A 21551-nucleotide genomic window follows, 5' to 3' on the forward strand; every position below is an offset into this window, starting at 1 on the left:
TATATTGGCGATAATTTACTCCGTCACTACCGTTATTGGCTGTTAAAACGAGTGTATTGCTATTCTCGACGATTTCTCATTTCCGTCCCGATTAATTTCGATCATGACGTTAACTATATTAAATAATATCATACAATTAAATTATAGTGTTAACTGCGGACACGTTTCTTTGATAAAACTATTTCTATTACATTCTCGTTCGTTTTCGTTTACCTATCTATTACGAAACCCGTTCAAATTGATACGTTTATTCCAGTTATAATATTATTGTGCTGATGAATAATGATATGTTTAACTTTAAATAATTAAATTATTAGTGTAAAATTTGTATTTGTTTTTTCTAAACATGCAAATTTTTATGAATATATTATTATAATATATTGACATGACGTGTGTGCCGCTATATCAATGTCAAAAAAAATATATTCTTCGACTCCCAGCAGTCGTTTCGTGTTTAACTATAATATTATAATTTATGATAATTGTTAATAAGCGTGTAAATTGAAAATTTATTTATTTGTTGAAAATACAGGCAGATATTCCAACAGTAAATTATTATAAAAGTAATATTGTAAATATATCTTAAATAAACAAAAAACATAAGATAAAAACAAAAATATTAATATACATATTTTTTCTTTTCATTGATTAACTCGTGTATTTTTTTCAAATGAGAAAACAAACACTACTATAAATGAAAAATATTAACGGCTAAAACTGAGTAATTTAATTGAAGAAAAAAATTAAAATGTATATAAGTATGATATTAATATACTATAAAATAAATACAATTATTACTATACTACCCAACTAAACCTAATTAATCTTATCAATATGATGACCGGTGGAGAATAATTTAAGTTAATCTAATTTAATTAATACTACTTAATACTCAAAGACTAGGTCTTGAATAACGCAATTTCATCCATGTCAAAATGCCTTTAAATTAAGTTTGTATAGGTAATAACGTTTCAGTGAAGTTTTAATCTCACCAAATATGCTATAGGTAAACTGCTGTGGACGAGGAAAAAAAATATTTAGATAGATTGGCCATTTTCAAAGTTAGTTCAACTTTAAATTCTAAGTATTTATGTGACAACCAGATAATTAGTTGATGTCACCAATTAATTTTAGTTGAATTTATTATGATATTAAACAAAAATTTAGGTTAGATAAACCAATTTTTAGTTATTTCAACTATTCATTTTAGTGGCGTATTTAGGGGGGTAGCGGATGGGTGATAGATCCCCTGATTTCTTATTTGTTACTAATTTATAACATTGTGATGTCGATGGTAAGTTAACTAATCCCTTAGGGAAATTAAATGTTTGCCAACATATATCCCCCCTTGAAAAAATCTTAAATACGCCACTATTTCATTTAGGTCAAATTTATAGCAATATTGACAATTTTCTTCTGTTAACTTTTACTTTTTTAATCCTCCTTTTAACAATTTGTATTACCACATTAAATACAACTTCTTTTAAAGTTCTTTTAACATCGATTCAGTGAGAGACATTAGTGCTTCACTATCAATTCATTCATCTAAATACAAATAAGTAATTAAGTAAATAATACACCTAATACATACTTTTATATTTAAATGTTTATGTAATGAATGTACTAATTTTCAATGTAAATGATTTATTTGGCAGTTATCATTTAAATAATTACATTTACCTTTAAATTTGTCAATACAATTTTCCAATTTCCACTCTTTTAATTTAGATATGGTAAACTCGTCAGCCATTTTAAAATGTCCAATCTATTCAAATAATAAATTTTAATGTGTAATACTAGCATTATATTAACCATTTTAGTCAACCCTGATAAGCACTAACAACTCTAATACTAATAGATGAGTTGATTCCCAAGACCTAAGTTATGACGTATTAGTAGATTCCCTGGTCATAATTAGGTATGTACGAGTTGATTCCCGGGTCATTAAGAGGTAGATATGAACTGATTCCCTATTGTTGTATATCAATTATATCAATAGATTGCACGAGTTTATGACCGTAAAAAGGTTGACTGTTGTTATTATAGTGGGCACTCAAATAGTTGTATATGACGTATTTATAAATGAGCTGTTGAAGATGTACAATAGGAAACCGTACATAAAATTCAGGAGCAATGGAACTAAGAAATCTAAAGAACTTAAAATTTTTACTAATTTTTACCAAATAACTTATTTTAAAAATATTTTTTACGTAAAACTTTATATTTTTTATCTAAAAATTTTTTTTTATTTTTTACCAAATAAATTTTTTTAAATATTTTTTACCTATCATTTTTTTTACAAATAACTTTTTTCAAATATTTTTTATCTAAAAAATTGTTTAAAATATTTTTTAACTAAATTTTTTTATACCTTTTATTTAAAAAATATCGTTTTAAGATTTTTTAATAAATAATAAATTTAATATAGTACAAAAAGTAATTAAGATGATTTAACACACAATACTTCATTATCATAATCAATAAATTTGGCCTTTGTCTTTAATGTGTCGTAAAATCACATAATTTACCATTGTAAACAACTGTCAACTTAACGACCATCTTTAAAAATTAATACTTTAGTAAGTAAACAAAAATTATATAGGTACTTACATGTATACCTATATGACAGCAAAAACGTATTGATGTCAGGTGACAAATTTACAAGTGACAATTAACAAATTTAAATTTAACTCTTAAGAAAATTTAAATTTCAAATGACGCAATGACGATGATAGATACAGGAAAAAGAACAAAACAGAAAAAATAAAAGCCGATTTTCGATCACTCAGTCGTAACCTGCCATAGAGGTAAAAAACCCCGAAATAGGTAAAAATAACAGTGTAACCGCGAGCCGTTGTCCAGTGTAATATTGCGACAATTACTATATAATAATTTAAACAATAATAAAATACTAAAATCTTTTAGTTGAAATTATCAAAATATAGGTAAAAAAACTAAAGATATTCACCTATAATTTTATAGTTAGACTTAATACCTAAAGTTAGTATTTCTTACTATAATTTAGGCAAATTAACTAAATATTTTTCAACTAAAATATTTTAGTAAATATTTTTTTCCGTGATAGAATTATATCACATAAAATACTAGGTAACGATTTATTTTCTCTTTATTTTATTGCATATAATAATATAATTAATTACAGCCTATAGGCTTAGATAGGACGTATTCGCGGTATCTTTCGACTGATACTAAAACGGAATTTGTCAATTTTAAATTTTAATTAGCTAAAAATAATTTCAAAATTGCAGACTCAAAATATTAACAAAAACCAGTTTACAAGCGCAACTTGTATTATTATAAGTTGTTCATAAAAATTATAAAATATGATTAAGTAAAAATTCTTCAATAAAAATAAATTCAAATGTCAATTTTGAGTATATAAGAAAATAAATCACCAAATGTTTTTAATAATGTGTATTTGAAAACTCAATACTTTGAATATATTTATTACATTTATTAGTTTCATACAAGCTTTTTTCAAACAAGAAATTGCCATAACAAGTAACAACTATCGATCGACTGTCCAGCAACAATTTCGTAGAAACTGTAATTATTGTAGTTATTTTAGATTCTGAGCCGCGGAACGATGAATGTATTGATTTTACAATGATATGTTTTTGTCGGGCTATGTACAATAAACACATAAAGTACTTGAAAATGTACTTTATTTTCGTCAAATTTCTGTTAGCAAGTTGGATCTAGTTAGTATTTTTAAGGTATAAAAATTTAAAAATTTTCAGAATATTTCAAAATAACTGACAAAAAACATTATGTAGGTAAGTACCTATTATTATGCCACAAATCGGTAACTTAATACCTATCTAATTAAAATAATTTTTTTTATTGATTATTGATAAATTATCTACTTGATTCATTGCGTCATATGTGAGCCGTGAGGTACTATAATAATATAATAATACATTTTAACATAAAAATATTTCTATGATAGTATGTGACGAACATACTAGCAGTTAACACAGCAGTCATAATTATATAATCAAAAAAGGCCAGAATAGGGAATACTGACCAGTGACCACATTGGAATTGGCTTTGGCTACGTCGCCAATTAAGTTATACAGTAACCTGACTCATTTACAGAATACAGTTACATTACATGCGATCAATATATATCAACTTATAAATGATCCAAAGTTAATGCACAATAATATATCTATTTTACATACACTTTCAAGTTCGGGGTTTCCCAACCATATTTTTACAAAGTAAAAATAAAAGATTGAAACCCGTATTTTAATATTAGCAAATTAATTATATATATTTTATAAATAAAGTTCAAATGTGTGAAAAGAGATAACTATACATTCTAAACAATGAACCTGTGAATATTAGAAGAGACTTTATGCATCTTACCTTAGCGGGACGTTATCTTCGAAAAACCGGCAAACCGGAGTTGGCCTATAGGTTCATGTCGAACATTGCAATGGCGTGAAAGAAAATTTCAAAGGTAATTGCTTCTAAAATATTTTTAAATAGCTGGCTGGGTATGGTGATCGGTGAGTCCCCTAATTTTAAATATAATATCTAATACTCAATAGGTTGTCAACACAGATCTGAACTATATTTCGTTATATTATATTATTATGCATCAACTGTTTCCAGCACAGGGAACTGACAAATTTGTATACCTATGCTGCACATACATTTTTTTAAAAAAAAAAATGATTTCAGTTTAAAAATCAAATACTGATTTGGTAAATAATGTGATTTTGGTGTTGAAAAAAATTTTAAATTTTAAAAAGATTTTATTGGATAGGAAAAATCTCAACTTTTACTAGAAACCAAACCGTATATTTCTGGCTGATTAATGTAGCTTTTACTTTAAGAAGAAGCAGCATGTTGTACAAATTTCAAATTAAGTTTGCATGTTCATGGGAAAGACGTATTTTATATAAACTAAATAAAAAAATTCAAAAAAGTTCATAATATTTACTTATATTATGTTATAACTATAGTAATATTAATTTATAGTATATTAATTTGAAATCTCATCATTTTTCTTATCGACTAAACGTCAAAGTAAATTAAAGACATTACACACTCAACTCAACAAAAGGAACTCTTCATTACAAACTATAGAGAAAAAATGACTAAAATCATGATTACCTATATATTATAAAATGTTTTACATAAATAATTCCCAGAATAATCATACGCCATAAGGATATATACGATAATAAGAAAAAATAACTTTATTTTGTTTATATAGGTATTAAATGTAGGTATTGTATATAACTATTAACTATACTGTATTAGATTTGTTAAAAAAAATCAAATTAATAAACTAAAAAAAAAATGTAATTATTAGTAGTTTTGTTAAAAAGTTTCTATGTAGGTTCCTACATTGCACAGTACCTAAGTTTCAATATAGAACTCAAATATAAAAAAATTGTCAACTCGGCTGTTTACTAGCTATTATTGCAAATCTAAAAAAGTAGGTTAGTAACAGAATTTTGCAACTTTTCAAGTACAAGAAAAAAGTATGTTCAGATATTATATGGCTTTTGGTTAAGATATTTCAATGTATAGGTACCTTACTTACAATTATAGTAATATGATAAAACGGGGATCAAACGTTTTATGATAAAATTGTATAAATGTTTGATATAATATATTTTATCCTTGACCAATATTCCGTCTCAAATGTTCCTTTGTTCATTTTTGTGTAGCAACACATTAATACAATTGTCCATGAACCTCTGCTATTTGTTATCATCAGATGAAATTGATAGCAATCAGTTCAAACGTCAGTAACCATGCGTTTACCTCACCGTATAGAAATAATTTAAAATACATAATATACTCTGGATAGTTTGTTTGATCGCCAACTCGTGATTAATGAGAGGTATATTGTAAGATTTTAATAATAATAGACTCGCGATCCAATAAATCGGTCGATAAAATAGGATAACGATTCGCAGAAATGTAACAAGGTTGAATTAAAATTAAATTGAATGGGTAGTACATATCACGAATACTTGATACAGTGAATATAGGATAAAAAAAGTCGGCCACAGCTTATTTCATAAGCAACGATGGCAGTAAACTTAAACTGACGATTAATCGAATTCATTAAACTTTAACAACCACCTTGTCTTATAAATACTATAGTTGTTATTAGGTATTATTATTATAATATATATTATGTTTTCTTCTTATATTATGTCACTTATAGTACCTTATATTCATTATATATAATTATTTTCTTGTTCATTACTAATGTACTCGCAATTGTTAGTAATTTTCTTGTATACGACTTCAAAATGTAATGGTAAACAAGCTTTAATTCTACTTGTGTAATATATAATATAGTACTTCTTTCTCGCTCATTTCCTTTTTCTCTAATCTCCCCGTTCTCTCTTATTTGTTGGACTTGTTTAGTTTGAACTCCTATTTCTTATAGATTATTTTTAGTAGTATGTAAAAACTCATTTGTACAAAAAATTATTAATGAAACTTTTAATATTGCAATAATAGGTTTTCAACTAAATAGAGAAAATAATAGGTGAAAATAAATTTGCGCAGATACAAAACATATACCTTTTAAAATATTGTTATATCTTTACTATATTATAATAAACGACCTGCTGGTAAATTTATGATATCCCTCGGATATTCTACACGTATCCTTAGGGGATGCTATGAAATTTTTTTTTATATAACCTTAATTTCATATTAAATGTGCCTATATAAATGTCAATAAACTTAAATATTTAAAATCTACCGCGTTACGTGCGATCAGTGCTCTAGAAAACTAAATCACAATAAATTTCGCATGAAGTCTAATCCAATAAAGTCATCTAAAGTAAAACAGTTTAATATCATAGGTGTAGTGTGGCCAAATTGAGCGAAAGTTAAGAGCTTAGAGTTTTAGCACTATTTGTACCAAATATATACTTTAAGATAAAAAAAAAACCCATAATAAATAAAGTAAAAAAAAAATTAATGGCGAAGTATGTTGCATTTAAAAAAGCCCTACAGCGCATGTAATTCTAAATTAATTAGAGTTCTTAATTGAACAAATTCAAAGGATAATAAAATTAATAGTCTATTGAAAATAAATATTAATAATAATATTAACAGATTACTAATTCTAGTCAAACAACAGTTACAAAATTAATGAATTCATATTATAGTACAATCAGTGTCGGGTTACCCTACAGGCAAAGTTGAAAGTAAACAAGTGATTGGAGCAGCAAAAATTTAGGGGCGGCAAATTTACTGAACTTAAAAAAATATACACCTATAATATTATATTATAATTAATAGGTATTAGCTTTTAGGGTATTAACTCACTGAAATGGTTTCTTTGAACGCGATCAACTTGAGTTTTTATGATTAGCGAAACTATGTTTTTCCCGGAAAATGAAAGAGTGGAAAATGTCCCGTTTGTAGGCGGCAAATTGTTTAATCCACTACTGACTCCAATTACTAATTATTATTATTATTATTACAATTAAAATTTTTAAATTTAACATAACATTTATTGCCAACAAAAATTTTATCACATATATTATTAATTAATACTTAATTATGATGACTAAAAGATGTCATACCAATAGATATATACATAGTTTATAAATAATAATAATTTGTTATTGTACCCAAGTTAATTTGAACATATTTTATCTCATACGTTTAATGAAATATTATTAATTTATATTTATCGAATTTAAATGTATCAATAAAAATGTATAGTAAGTACTCTGCAAAGTTAAATTTAATGAATAATTTACATAGATACCCATGTCATCTTGCGAAAAAAATAGTTTTGTTAGATTACTATTTAATCCCATCGTAGCTCTTGTATAAATAACTAAATATTGGAAAATTAATAAATTAAATTAATTTAAAATAATATATTTTATTCAAATTAACAAAATAAACACAACTGGTGTACAAAAAATCACTGGTTTAAAATATTGCGAATTCACAATGTATCATTAAAAATAGTACTTATACAATAAGTATAGATTTAATTTAAACTGTATATTTAATAAATTTAATTTGATTAATTTCACTTGATCACTCTTCACTATACGCTGAGTACATAACTGGAGAGTGCAGCTTACCTAAATTAAACGCATGGTTAATTTTATTGACTAATAGCGTTAAAAGATCAAAAATAAAAATATACCAACTGTTTTGATTAAAGAAACTGTGAAAAACAAAATTAGAGTTATATAAACTATACATAATATGTATACATAATACATTGATAATATTTATGTAAGGTAAAAACTTTGTATTATTATTATTATTTTTTTTTTTTTGAAGTAGATGGTACAATAGTGATGAAAACAAATATCATTTGTATTTTATACTGAGATGACCTTATCCAAAAAAAAAAAATAAAAAAAAATGTCCTAATCACGCTAATGATACAATTTGATGTACACAGAATTTTAAAGTTTAATATCTATAATATATAATTATAACAAAATGCATATTATTCGTAACTATGATTATAAAATTATAATCAATAATATTATATCTATTTGGTTATACGTTTAAAAATAATTTAATACATCTATAAATAATGTAATACGATTCTCTATTTTTATACGATTAAATCATAAATTCCTATTTGAATTTGAAAGGTTTTATAATCGTTATAAATAAAATTATATTTTTTATGAAAAAAAAACACCATTATTAATATTATTTAACATCAAAACCTAAAGACATAGCCATAATGTACAGATATATCTGTATGTAGTGTGATTGCTCTTATTTTAATCATTATATTGTAACTAATAAAAGTACTTTAGATAACTTACTATAATATAATATTGACATTATATATTATTATATAGATACATAAAAATGTAGCTAGGTACCTATATATTTTCACAATATTGAATATCCTCTATGGAAATTATTGTATTTTTTGTTTATATTAATAATTATAACTCGCGTATTTTTCTACAAAACATAATATGTGAACCAGTCAAAAAAAACTATTCTTATATAATATATTTTAAAAACTTTTTTCTTTAGAAACATACTACTACTCATTAAAATACATTTATATTGTGAAAAAATAGATTATTTTTTTAAATAACTTAATCATCTATAATTTGGTTACTTTAATAAATAATTAATGGCTAAAAATATTATTTTAGTACACCAAGTTTAAAGTAATGATGATGTAATAACTTTTAATTTAGTGAGTTGGTCTCTTTTTCCGTTTATTTTCTTCTTCTATATATATAAAACAGTAAGCTGATTGACTGATCTATCAACGCACAGCTCAAACCATTGGACGGATCGAGCTGAATTTCGGCTAACAGATAGCTATTATGACGTAGCCATCCGCTAAGAAAGAATTTTTGAAAATTCAACCCCTAAGAGGGTTAAAAGGGGTAAAAGGAGTAAAAATTGAAACTTTTTTTTTTGTTCCGAATTTTTTTAAATTAAGTATACATACTCTATACAACTAATAAACATCATTTATAAACTTTATTTTGTGAAATTCAAGCATTAAAGGGGGATAAAAGGGTTGAAAAGTGTAAAAATAGAAAAAAACTCCTAGCCGAAACCGCTGTATACATTTTTATACTTAAACTCAACAACGACGGGTAATTCAGCTTGTCTTTATATTATAAAAATGAAAGGGGAATCAACGTGCAGCCTTAACTACTGAACCGATTCATTTGTAATTTTCAGTAAATGTACTTATTACTATGTAAAAGCAGTAAGCCCACTTAGAAAGGGTTTTTCGAAAATCGCATTTTAAAGGATAAAAAGAGCATGGAAATTTTTGTTTATAGATGGTTGTTATTAGTTTCTATAATAATAATACGTCTGTCTATCACTCCTAACCTAACCTAACCTACTATATGATTGGCACAGATAATTGCGGTCGGTGGGCGGAGCAATAAAAAAATTTAATTTTCCGATTGGTAGTTATACTATTTTGTCCACATGGAACGCTGCTGTAGAAAAAAAGTGAGATTCACCTTATTCTTCTTATCTCAAGTCGAGGGGCAACCCCATAATATCTTAAATCGTATTATTACGAAAAACACTGACCAGTAGATTCTTTATCATATGCTTTTAAATTATTATTATTATTATTATTAATATACTTGCAATAGAAATTTATAACTACCATAATTTGTATATTTGTTCGCTCAATACTAGGTATCGACCACTTCTACTATATTCTCTTCCCTATACCTATTAGTTCAAAGTGTTCAAAGTTATAAATACAATGCACTACTCTCCGAATTCGAAATAATAGCAGTAAGCAATTAAGCAGGTCCCATTTATAAATATGTATAGTAATGTAATAAACTAATATATATAGTTTAGTTGGAAAAGTGTATACAGTCTCACGGGATTATGTCTATTAACTTAACCAAATATTGTTTTATGTATAAAACCCACACGAGGACAATTTTTTTTTCAAATATAAAGTATCACTCATATAGTGATTGATATTAGTGGTTAAACGTATCATCCATTATTCAGTATACTTTAATATCGATCTGAATACAATTTAAATATTAATTAAAATATACAAATTATATACACTCGCAATGTACCAGTAAATACATATATATATAGGTATATCAACCCCCATGCAAAAACCCATTGAAAACAGTGAAAACAACACCTTTGTGTGCAACCATTCGTTTCACGCACACAGATTACCATATAATAATAATATATGCTATACATATTAATTTTCTAGGATAACCACTAACCAGCAACACATATTACAATACTAAATATTTTAACACGCCGTGAGTATAATATTACAAAAAATTAAAATTTAATCGGGAAGACGAAAAAATAAAATTATTGTGCTTTGTGTATTTTTAAATACATATTATATTTTATTTTTATGGTAAACGAAAATTATATTTTTGTTAATTTTTTTTAAAAAATTGCTTTTAGTTAAAATTCGTTTAAGATGGCATCATACTTGCATGCGTTGTTTCCGTATTGTATATAAGTATAGTACAAAATGTCAAACTTTCCAAGTTCAGTAAAACCAAATTTGTGTTTTTAACTTTGATATTATACATATACAGAGTTAATTGACTTAATAAAATTCTATTATGATAAAATCATTATCAATATGTGGGTTTTTATACAAAAAACAATTGAATTTTAATCGAATTAAAAGTGAAAAAAGATAATGTTCTTACCTTCTAGTTAGATTATAGGTCAATTCTCTCCAATATTAAAGATAACGATACAAAAATGATTCTACTCAATTACAATGTGTTGTATTATACATATTTGTAAGACGGAGGCAACACATTAAACTCTCTCCTAATCAAAAGGAGTATACATAACTTTCCGCTAAAGTTCATCCTAAAAATTTCAGATCGATTTACCTATACAACGGATTATATATATACAACCAATGACTTATATAAATACACATTGTACAGGCAGTGAACATAGTGTCTTGATTTAAAATTTATGTCGATTGATAAAAATAATATTTTTCAGTAAAATACTTTTAATTATTCAATACTTACCTTCTAAGTTATATTGATACCTCTTCTTATAAATATTTAAATATATCTATAACACTAATACATTATTATTGTAATGATTATTAGTAATAAAATATATTATTAATAATAATAATGTACCTTGGTATAATATAAAAAATAATATAGGTAACATAAAAGTAAGTAGTTATCATATAATATTAAATAAGTAATTAGGTATAACTTTGACTGTTTTAATATTTTTTTTTTTTTTTTGTCTAATTGAATTTATGCAACAATACATGTGTCAAATAACTAGTTTAATTTTTTAGTTTTACTTGTAGTTTATTTGTTTTTAATTTAAATTTTAAATGTATCATTTGTCTCAATTGTGAACCATGTTCATGCGTATAAAACATTTTAAAGTAAATGTTTATTATCAATATAGTTATGAATGTTGTGACTTATAAATAATATCCTGTGTTGGGTAGAATTTTTTTACAAAGTTTGCAAATATATACATATAATAAACTACTAAACTAGATTTATTACCAACATAAACAAATGTGTTGATTAATTAAAATTATAATTATATTTCAATCAGTTGATAAAAACATGAAACTTGGACTTAAATATGTTATAGGAATATTATAATAAAGAAAAATTAGTATATTATACAGTTTTATAAAAGTTTAATATTGAATTAACAAGGCGGTGCCTGGCGGTATTCGTGTTAACTAAATTATAGTGGCTCCAAAAATCATGCCGGTTAGGTTAGGTTAGGTGAGTTAACGTTCCACCTGACGCAGGTGTTAACTGGTGTAATCGTCGTTTTACCGGCTATTACAAATAAATGTTGACACATAATTCTAATACAAATGCGTGTGTGTTTATTTAATTACTAATAAATCATTGAATAAAATAACAAATATTTTTTCTGATAGAACATTAACAATGTGAATATGTTTTATATTATCTTTACACGATCAGAGATAAAAAAAAATCACAAGAATACAATTTTAAATGTGTGCCTAAGAAAACAAATAATACAATTCGTTGTCCCTTTCCCTTTTACCAGTAAAAGTATGTAGCTACTCACGGTAATTTTGACAATACTATGAATACGATATGTAATGTATGACGGCGCGATGGCAAGACAGTTGTTCCAGCCGGTGCACTATGGTCCAAAGAGAGAAAATCGTATGATTCCGTTCTACCTGAGTGGCCGAAAATGGAGGACAACACCATTGAATATGTGTTATGACGACGCGACGACGCGGAGATTTTATCAGCCGGTGCGCGACGGTCACTATGACAAATGCCTCCACGTTCTAACCGAGGTGGCCGAAACGCGGATAACACTTGCCGAAATTAACAAAAAAAAAACAAACGGACGTCACTACTCACTAGTCACTAACACTAGACGCAGGCGGACTTGACGCGGTTCCGGACACGAGATCGGCCCACAACTGATCGGCCGAACAAGTGACTCTTCACTAACTAGGTAGCCGAAAGAATTGTCAAATGCTAACCAGATATCAGCTGTGAGTTCGACCGCTTGGAAAAAAAAAAGTGTATTGTGCTTCGGAACTCTGCCCTTATATGCATGATGGTTATAGTATACCGTTTGTAGCTATTCGTTTTAGCAAGGTACTGTTTTATGCCGATTAACTCATTCAGATTGGATATTAAATATATATTTTGGCACACATGTGTTTTTTATATATAATACGTTAATTCATATTTATATGTGCATATAAATTATTGTATAAAGTTTAAAATATGCCGACCTGCCGATCGGAGTTAATGGGTCGTTGCCACATAACGCGCTCTGTTTTCAATATTTTGATCTATTAGTAGGTGTACGTCGCGATTTTGCCGCTACGTCGCAGGTCGTAAGCATGTAATTAATAACGACATGGTACAGACAATTCCATGTTCGTTACACTGGGCACAACTGTTTCAGTTACTACCTGCACCTGCTTCCATGGCTTTTAGCGTGAGTTATTATTATTGCGTTTTATTGTTTTAAATAAGCATTGAAATCAATTCCGTCATACTTAATGCTTAAAGAGCGTTATTATTTATTATTCATCATACACATTTTTTTTAACAGAAAAACAAATACTTCAAAAACACTAACATACGAATGACAACTTTGTGCAGCGAGCTGTTTCCATCGACGTTCGTTGGAGGCACAGTGCCACCAATTACATGTGATTGTCAAGAAGCACAGAGAAATATGTATAAATATCGGCGAATGCGTGTCCCACACCGCTGGTCCCGTCAACAACCAACGCGCACTTCCCGTCTACTTCCATATGTTGTTTTAACGGGCAAGACGGTGACGATGATGGTACTGTGGTATAGTTTTTCCTATAGTAATAAGGTAAAATTACTAAAATACACTTATGAAATTTGATCACAGGACAATTAATTAAATTTAACACAAATTATGAATATGAATGATTAATATACAAGCATTTTTTTTTAATTGTATTGATGAGTAATTTATTATGTCTTCTCAATCAGGAACTTTATCGCTTTCAATACTATAATAACTAATAATTAATAAAGAGTATAAATAAAGAGTTTTTTTTTTTTTATTTAAATATAAATGATATTTACAATCTGTGTTTTACATCACAATAATAGTAAATTGGATAATTTATGTACATGTTCAACTTGAAAAATATGAAGAGGGAGGCCAACCAGTGATGGAACCCAACGTGAATTTATTTTAGATTAACAAATCTCTGCAATATTTTCTTTTGAGCTTATGAATGGGATTTATGGGATGAGTAGATGAGATTTGTGATACTAACGGGTTAGTATGGGAAGGTAGTTTGGAGTAGAAGGATCTGTAATGTTTTTTGGCTAATTGGTCAACTAACTCAATTTTTAGGTCGGAGAGAAGTGAAGAGTTGGAAACAAACCAAGGAGCAGACGTTATCATACGGAGGGTAATGGACTGGAATGCTTGTATCGTGCGAATTTGGGACGGCTTAGCACAGCCCCAAATTTGGATTGCGTATGCCCATATTGGGCGCAAGAGAAATTTATACAATATAAGTTTGGTGTACACTGGAAGTTTTGACTTTAAAATCGGACGAAGTAGGTGAAGGCGGCTGTTGAGTGTTTATCTTTTTTGTTTAAGATGTGGGCCCCAGGTTAAACGTTTATCAATGGTGATTCCGAGATATTTAACATTTGGAGATGATGGTATTTGAGTACCTTGAAAGTGAACAGGTGGGGGTTCTGTTCCTTTTAAAGTAAATGGTGCATAAACAGATTTGTCTGGATTTATTTTTATTCGCCATTTGGTTGCCCAGTTGTCAATGGAATCTAAGTGTGCTTGTAAACAGTTGGATGTTTCGTCAGCGTCGAAATTAGCACAAAGTATTGCGGTGTCGTCTGCGTAAGTAGCCAAGGTGGTGTTTGTTGTAAATGGTATGAGCATGGTGGACTTACAAAAAATTGTTGAATTTACAGAAAAATATGAACCATTCTCAGTAGTATGGAATAGACAGTTCTGGAGCCTCAACCCGCTGATCCACCTCAACCCACCCGATCGCGCACATGTGTGACGTACAATACATTACATATAATTATTTTGGTACTAAGTCAATGATTAGAAAACAAAATTAATTTGCTTAATTTATGCCTTTTACTTGTAGTATTTACTAATGCAGAATATTCTTTACTAAATGATTTTAATCTGACGCTTAAATATCTATTTATTAATAAGGAAATCAAAATCATTTTATGGGGTCGTTCCAAAATATTACTATTGCAATCTAATTCACTAAATATATTACGATCAAGAGACAAGTTATAGAGCATTGATACATTATTTTTTTTATTTAAATTGGGTGTGTTAAGGTTTGTTAGATTATTGGTTAAATTTAAAAGGGGTTTTTCAGTCTCAATTATTATTTTAAAAGAACTTTTAGAACCTAAAATTAAGCCACCATTTTGTCTTAAGTTTACAAATTTACCATATTATGTTGGTGAACAATAATTATGGTCTGATGTTTCTTTGAAAAGACTTTTTATACAAGAATCACAATCAAGTTTTTTAATTATTTAAAAACGTTAAACAAATAAAAATCACAGAATTCTGTTTTAATTCAATTTTAAAATTGATATCACAAGGATTGATTACATCCATATTTTGTAAACAATACCCAACCTGCATATGGCGACCAGGCGTCATATTTGTATGCATAGTCCATACAGAGTCGGCTATCTAGTTTATATTATATATCTATGAACCTTAGATCATATACTACTATATGATCTAAGGTGATAAGCGATAACGTTGAAATTTTCTGGCTTTCGGGCATGCGCATTAGTGTCATGTACCGTGAAATTCTGAAGATGGTGGGGATGATGTTGGACACAATTCGGTGCTAGAGCAATATTATACGCATGACTACATCCATAGTATATAGTAAAATATATATATAGTATATACATAGTAAAATTGAATTAAAACAGAATTCTGTGATTTTTATTTGTTTAACGTTTTTAAATAATTAAAAAACTTGATTGTGATTCTTGTATAAAAAGTCTTTTCAAAGAAACATCAGACCATAATTATTGTTCACCAACATAATATGGTAAATTTGTAAACTTAAGACAAAATGGTGGCTTAATTTTAGGTTCTAAAAGTTCTTTTAAAATAATAATTGAGACTGAAAAACCCCTTTTAAATTTAACCAATAATCTAACAAACCTTAACACACCCAATTTAAATAAAAAAATAATGTATCAATGCTCTATAACTTGTCTCTTGATCGTAATATATTTAGTGAATTAGATTGCAATAGTAATATTTTGGAACGACCCCATAAAATGATTTTGATTTCCTTATTAATAAATAGATATTTAAGCGTCAGATTAAAATCATTTGGTAAAGAATATTCTGCATTAGTAAATACTACAAGTAAAAGGCATAAATTAAGCAAATTAATTTTGTTTTCTAATCATTGACTTAGTACCAAAATAATTATATGTAATGTATTGTACGTCACACATGTGCGCGATCGGGTGGGTTGAGGTGGATCAGCGGGTTGAGGCTCCAGAACTGTCTATTCCATACTACTATTCTCAATTTACTGATCATCAATAATTATCCTCGGTTCATATTTTTCTGTATATTCCACAATCTTTTGTAATTCCACTATGCTCAAAATTCCCATTTGTTGGCAAAGCCATAGTGTATTATTTGATCCATGTTTGACCAAATAAGCTGCAGACTTGGCAATTGAAATTTCCCTTGAAAAATAAAAATGATAAATATTTATTAGTTTTTTGGGTGTATAGTATATTATTAATACATGTAGATGTTTAATAAGTCATATAAGTTATAAACCAAACTCATATAAGTTGTACGAAGTTGATATAATTTATTAATCTACGTATTGTAACGCACTAACGCGTATTAAGTTATTAGTTCCTATTATAAGAAAATGTCTACCTACATACTTTCTCATTCTCTATAATTAATCGATATTAAACATAAAATTTAATTTATTATGTTTACATATTTCTCTGTGCTTCTTGACAATCACATGTAATTGGTGGCACTGTGCCTCCAACGAACGTCGATGGAAACAGCTCGCTGCACAAAGTTGTCATTCGGATGTTTGTTTTTTTGAAGTATTTGTTTTTCTGTTAAAAAAAAATTTGTATGATGAATAATAAATAATAACGCGCTTTAAGCATTAAGTATGACGGAATTGATTTCAATGCTTATTTAAAACAATAAAACGCAATAATAATAACTCACGCTAAAAGCCATGGAAGCGACCAAAAATCCTGTAGAAGCAGCACTGTGGGCGATCATATCCGAATTTGGGTTGAGTCCTATGGCTGACGTGTGGTTCACGATTACGCTTCCTTCTTTCATATTTTTGGTGGCTAATATGATTCCATGGATTTTAGAATTCTATTTAAAAATCGTAAAATCTTGTGATATTTAAATTTTAAATGTAGTAAGTCTTTTGGAAAAAGTATTTAATCTTTAGTGGATATTAGATATTATATATTTATACCTGTACTTATAATAGTGCAACCATAGATATATTATATTGGTGAAAAAGAAAATATACTTATTTTATATGGTCCAGTCAAAGTATAATTTAAAAATAGTCAGATTGGTAGGTAAGTTGTATATGTACCATACCTATCAAAAAAAACCAACTTCGAAAGGTTTAAACCTGTACAAATATGTGAATATGTCAATAGTTTATAAATACTAATATATTTTTAAATACCTACCTAATAATAATTAATGAAATTATTAAAAAATGTGGGGTTAAGGATGATAAAGGGGAAGGTGTATAAAAGTGAAATTAAATTTAAAAAAAAAATAGTTTTTAAACCTTAACTAGATGGTAATCCGAATAATCCGATATAGAAATTAACTAGGTATATTAATAAAAAATGTATCATTAAACATTTTATATTGCACTTGTAAATTAATAATGTCTAATTAGTAATTACATAAAATTTGATAAATTGATACACTATATTGTATAATACTGTATATTGTATACATTGTAGACATATGTAGCACTTCTATACATTATACAATATAGTTAAATTTATTCAATGTTAGTGTCCAATGTCTTAGTGTCTTAACAGTTAACTAACTCATTCTCCAATTATTAATACTGTCAATCCTAATCGCGTATTGTATTGTCGTATTAATGCGATAATCAGTTTTTTACTATATTTTATTTTCACGGATTTGTAATCTAAACGACCGTACCGTGATATAATCTTATTCTTTATTGAGTACCTATCTATCTATATCTACTATCTACACGAGTCGATTATTTTAATTATAAGCTCTTAGTTTTTCGATGATTATTGACGTTTTTAGTAATAACGTATATTTTTGAATTCTGGAACTATTTTTAATTTAACTTCGTTAAAAATCGAATTTCGATAAACTATTAGACTAGAGCAAGGGTGCCCAATTTATTTTGGAAGCGGGCTATAATTGCAATTACATTTAGCTGGCGGGCATGTTATGAACAAGACTTGCTTACACTTATAATTCATCTAAAATTCTATTTTCAATAGATACTTAATTAGATAGGACAGATAGGTATTTAAATTAAAAAAACATTTTTGTATTGAGTATAGATGTTGGCGGGCAAATCCAAAAGCGTTGACGGGCCACGAAAGGGCCCGCGGGCCTGGGTTTGGGCACCCTTGGACTAGAGTTTACTCTTTACTATACCTCCTACTCATATGAAACTCGTTGCGATGTATCCAAATACGATTTTGCTTCAAAATAATCAATTAAAAATAGATGAAATTTTTCTAAAATGTAAAAATAGTAAGAAATTAAATTTGTTTAATGTTATTAATAAGTTAATACGTTTTGAGAAGATTAGTAGATACTTTTAACAGAATCGATAAATATGTAGAAACGTGGAGTTTAAAATTTATAATCAAGCTCCAATACTTTTATAATTAGATATAGGTTTTGGTTTTAAGACTTACGAAGTTGGTGGCAATCATATCATCTAGGCCGCCTTCATGTGTTTCTGCATTATTAAAAAATACGTCCAGTGCTTCAAAATTGTTTTTTATATATTTGAACATGTCTGAGTGTATGCATTTTATACGCACAGCCACAAAAACAACAGTGAGATTAATACGGAACATTAAAGTATGGACATAAACATAATCATAAATCATTATAGGGAGAGTATATTACTTTTGATCTCATAAGGATTGCCGACATCTGTTTGGTAGAAGTCCACCCTGCCTTGGCCGTAAATTTTGTTAAATTCGCAAGCCGTCTCGGCTCCCTTCATACCGTTCAATCCGGTGATGATAACTTTCTGTCAAAAATTGATTATCTTATTCGATATAATAGGTATAAGATATTAAAACAACGCGTATAACAATGGCGGAAAACCCATATTAAATTTAAAAAAAAATTTTAACTTAAACTTCTGTTTGCGGACATAGTGGCGCTTATAAAATTGCTCGATAAACCTATATATCCATTATCTATGGGAAAATACAAATAAGTACCCTTCCTAATAACCTAATAGAAGACAGTGGATGATAACCGATTTTTTTTATCTTATGTCTTTAAGATTTTCAAAACATATAAATACACTTACAGCGGCATTCATTTTTAATAACTCATCGGCGAATGCGTGTCCCACACCGCTGGTCCCATCAACAACCAACGCGCACTTCCCGTCTACTTCCATATGTTGTTTTAACGGGCAAGACGGTGACGATGATGGTACTGTGGTAAAGTTTTTCCTATAGTAATAAGGTAAAATTACTATAAAATACATTTATGAAATTTGATCACAGGACAATTAATTAAATTTAACACAAATTATGAATATGGATGATTAATATACAAGCATTTTTTTTTAAATTGTGTTGATGAGCAATTTATTATGTCTTCTTAATCAGGAACTTTATCGCTTTCAATACTATAATAACTAATAATTAATAAGTACCTAATAAATAATTGTAATATAATAAAAAAATGTTTTATTTTACTTGCAGAAGAACTTCTGTACGCCATTTCGCACGGCATTAAATACAGTATTTGCAAACATTCTTGTCTAGCGTACGGCTTTTATTTTGGAGTTCAATAAATTCTATCTATATATTTAAACTATTAAACTAATAGAAATAGAATAAATTATCCAATAAGCGGTCTGTAATATTATCAAATAAACAAAAATACAGGTAACTATACATTTCTGTTGCCGGGAACCCAATTCTTGAAATCATTCGACTATAAATAATTGTCGTATATAATAAACACGTTTGTCGCACGAATTAAAAAAAATGTTATTCTCGAAAAGTGCAAAATTGTTGAAAAATCATTCGACTATTTGTCGACTGAGTTAGCCTTAGCTTAGTTAAGTGTGTATTACCATAGATTAATTAATATACTATAGATAGCCCACCGGTATAGAAAATATTATGGAAACGTTTAAATTAATAGCACAACGTCTCAATAGATAGCGTACGCATTTGTGTAATATCGAAAAATAGATTACAATTAATAATATAATTATTATTAAAATCAAATTGAAAGGGAAAAATTTTCTGTGCGGGGGGGATATGACTGGCGTTTGACCGGTTTATACTAAAAATAAATTGCGATACGGAGTAAATGAATAATGAAACAATATAAATAGGTACAAACTATAATCGTCAACGCTTACACAACAATTCTAATATTCTATATTGTTACTGTAGACAAAAATAATAAATAATAATATGACATTATTTAATATTATAATATTAAAACTTTAGAACATTTACAAATCTGCACGAGCCGCGCCGACACAGTTTTTAACTTTTCCGTCAATTTACCAATTAGTATACCTACCTAAATATTATCATGGCTACAAAAGGCAATAAATGTATGTTTTTTAACTGTGGCAAGAGTAAAAGAATTGATAAAAATACAAAGTTATTCCGTTTTCCCAAAAATCAAGACCAGACAAAAGAATGGGTTAAACAGTCAGGTTAGTTAGTTAAATAACATACATTTTAAAAATTTAATTATTATTCTTTTAAAAAATTTAAAAATAAATACATTTAAATTGTATGTAGTTTTAATTAAATAATTAAGAGGACGTGTTATAAACTAAAATCGCATTACAAAAATCATTTAAAAACGTGTTTGTATTTTAAATTCTGAACGAAGTGATGATTGTATTGATTTTACAATGATGTGTGTTTTTTTTTCTAAGTTGTTTTCTTATTGTAATTAAAAAAAAAAAAATCAAAAATCGTCAGTCACATTTTTTTTTTTATAAGCGTTTAAAGTTTTTTTGAAATATGTCAAAATCATGAAAATGTAGAAAATGTACAAGTAATTTTGTAGTTGAAAATTCATAAAATTTTTTGGATTTATATCTTAAGTTAAAAAATTCAACACTAAATTTTCCATAAGTTTTCCTTCAAATAGCTTTAAAGAAAACTCGAAGACTCATTATAAGAAAAATGTTATGAGTGTTAGAATTTTAAATTTTTTCACGTAATCACGAT

General features: G+C 27.5%; 1 protein-coding gene and 1 long non-coding RNA gene across 3 annotated transcripts; one reads left to right on the forward strand and one right to left on the reverse strand.

Moving 5' to 3' along the window:
• The first annotated feature begins 12810 nt into the window (after positions 1-12810).
• LOC126549480 (uncharacterized) lies at positions 12811-14669 on the forward strand. The gene is made up of 2 exons (XR_007603590.1): positions 12811-13491; positions 13609-14669. It is a non-coding gene; the product is annotated as an uncharacterized LOC126549480 (long non-coding RNA).
• A 56-nt stretch (positions 14670-14725) lies between these two features.
• On the reverse strand, positions 14726-21039 carry LOC114131233 (3-oxoacyl-[acyl-carrier-protein] reductase FabG-like). 2 transcript variants are annotated; one of them, XM_050198774.1, is made up of 7 exons: positions 20043-21039; positions 19646-19793; positions 19231-19357; positions 19014-19117; positions 17287-17445; positions 17041-17168; positions 14726-16772 (listed from the first exon to the last, which is right to left on the reverse strand). In XM_050198774.1, the coding sequence occupies exons 1-7, from the start codon at positions 20099-20101 to the stop codon at positions 16610-16612; spliced, it is 888 nt and encodes a 295-aa protein (XP_050054731.1). In that variant the 5' UTR covers positions 20102-21039; the 3' UTR covers positions 14726-16609. The 2 variants fall into 2 exon arrangements, 1 of the variants encoding a protein (XP_050054731.1); XR_007603588.1 differs by having other exon boundaries at positions 16658-16772; positions 16975-17168; positions 20043-20746.
• Between the last annotated feature and the right edge of the window lie 512 nt (positions 21040-21551).

Source organism: Aphis gossypii, chromosome 1, assembly GCF_020184175.1.
Source record: "Aphis gossypii isolate Hap1 chromosome 1, ASM2018417v2, whole genome shotgun sequence".
Classification (NCBI taxonomy): Eukaryota; Metazoa; Arthropoda; class Insecta; order Hemiptera; family Aphididae; genus Aphis; species Aphis gossypii.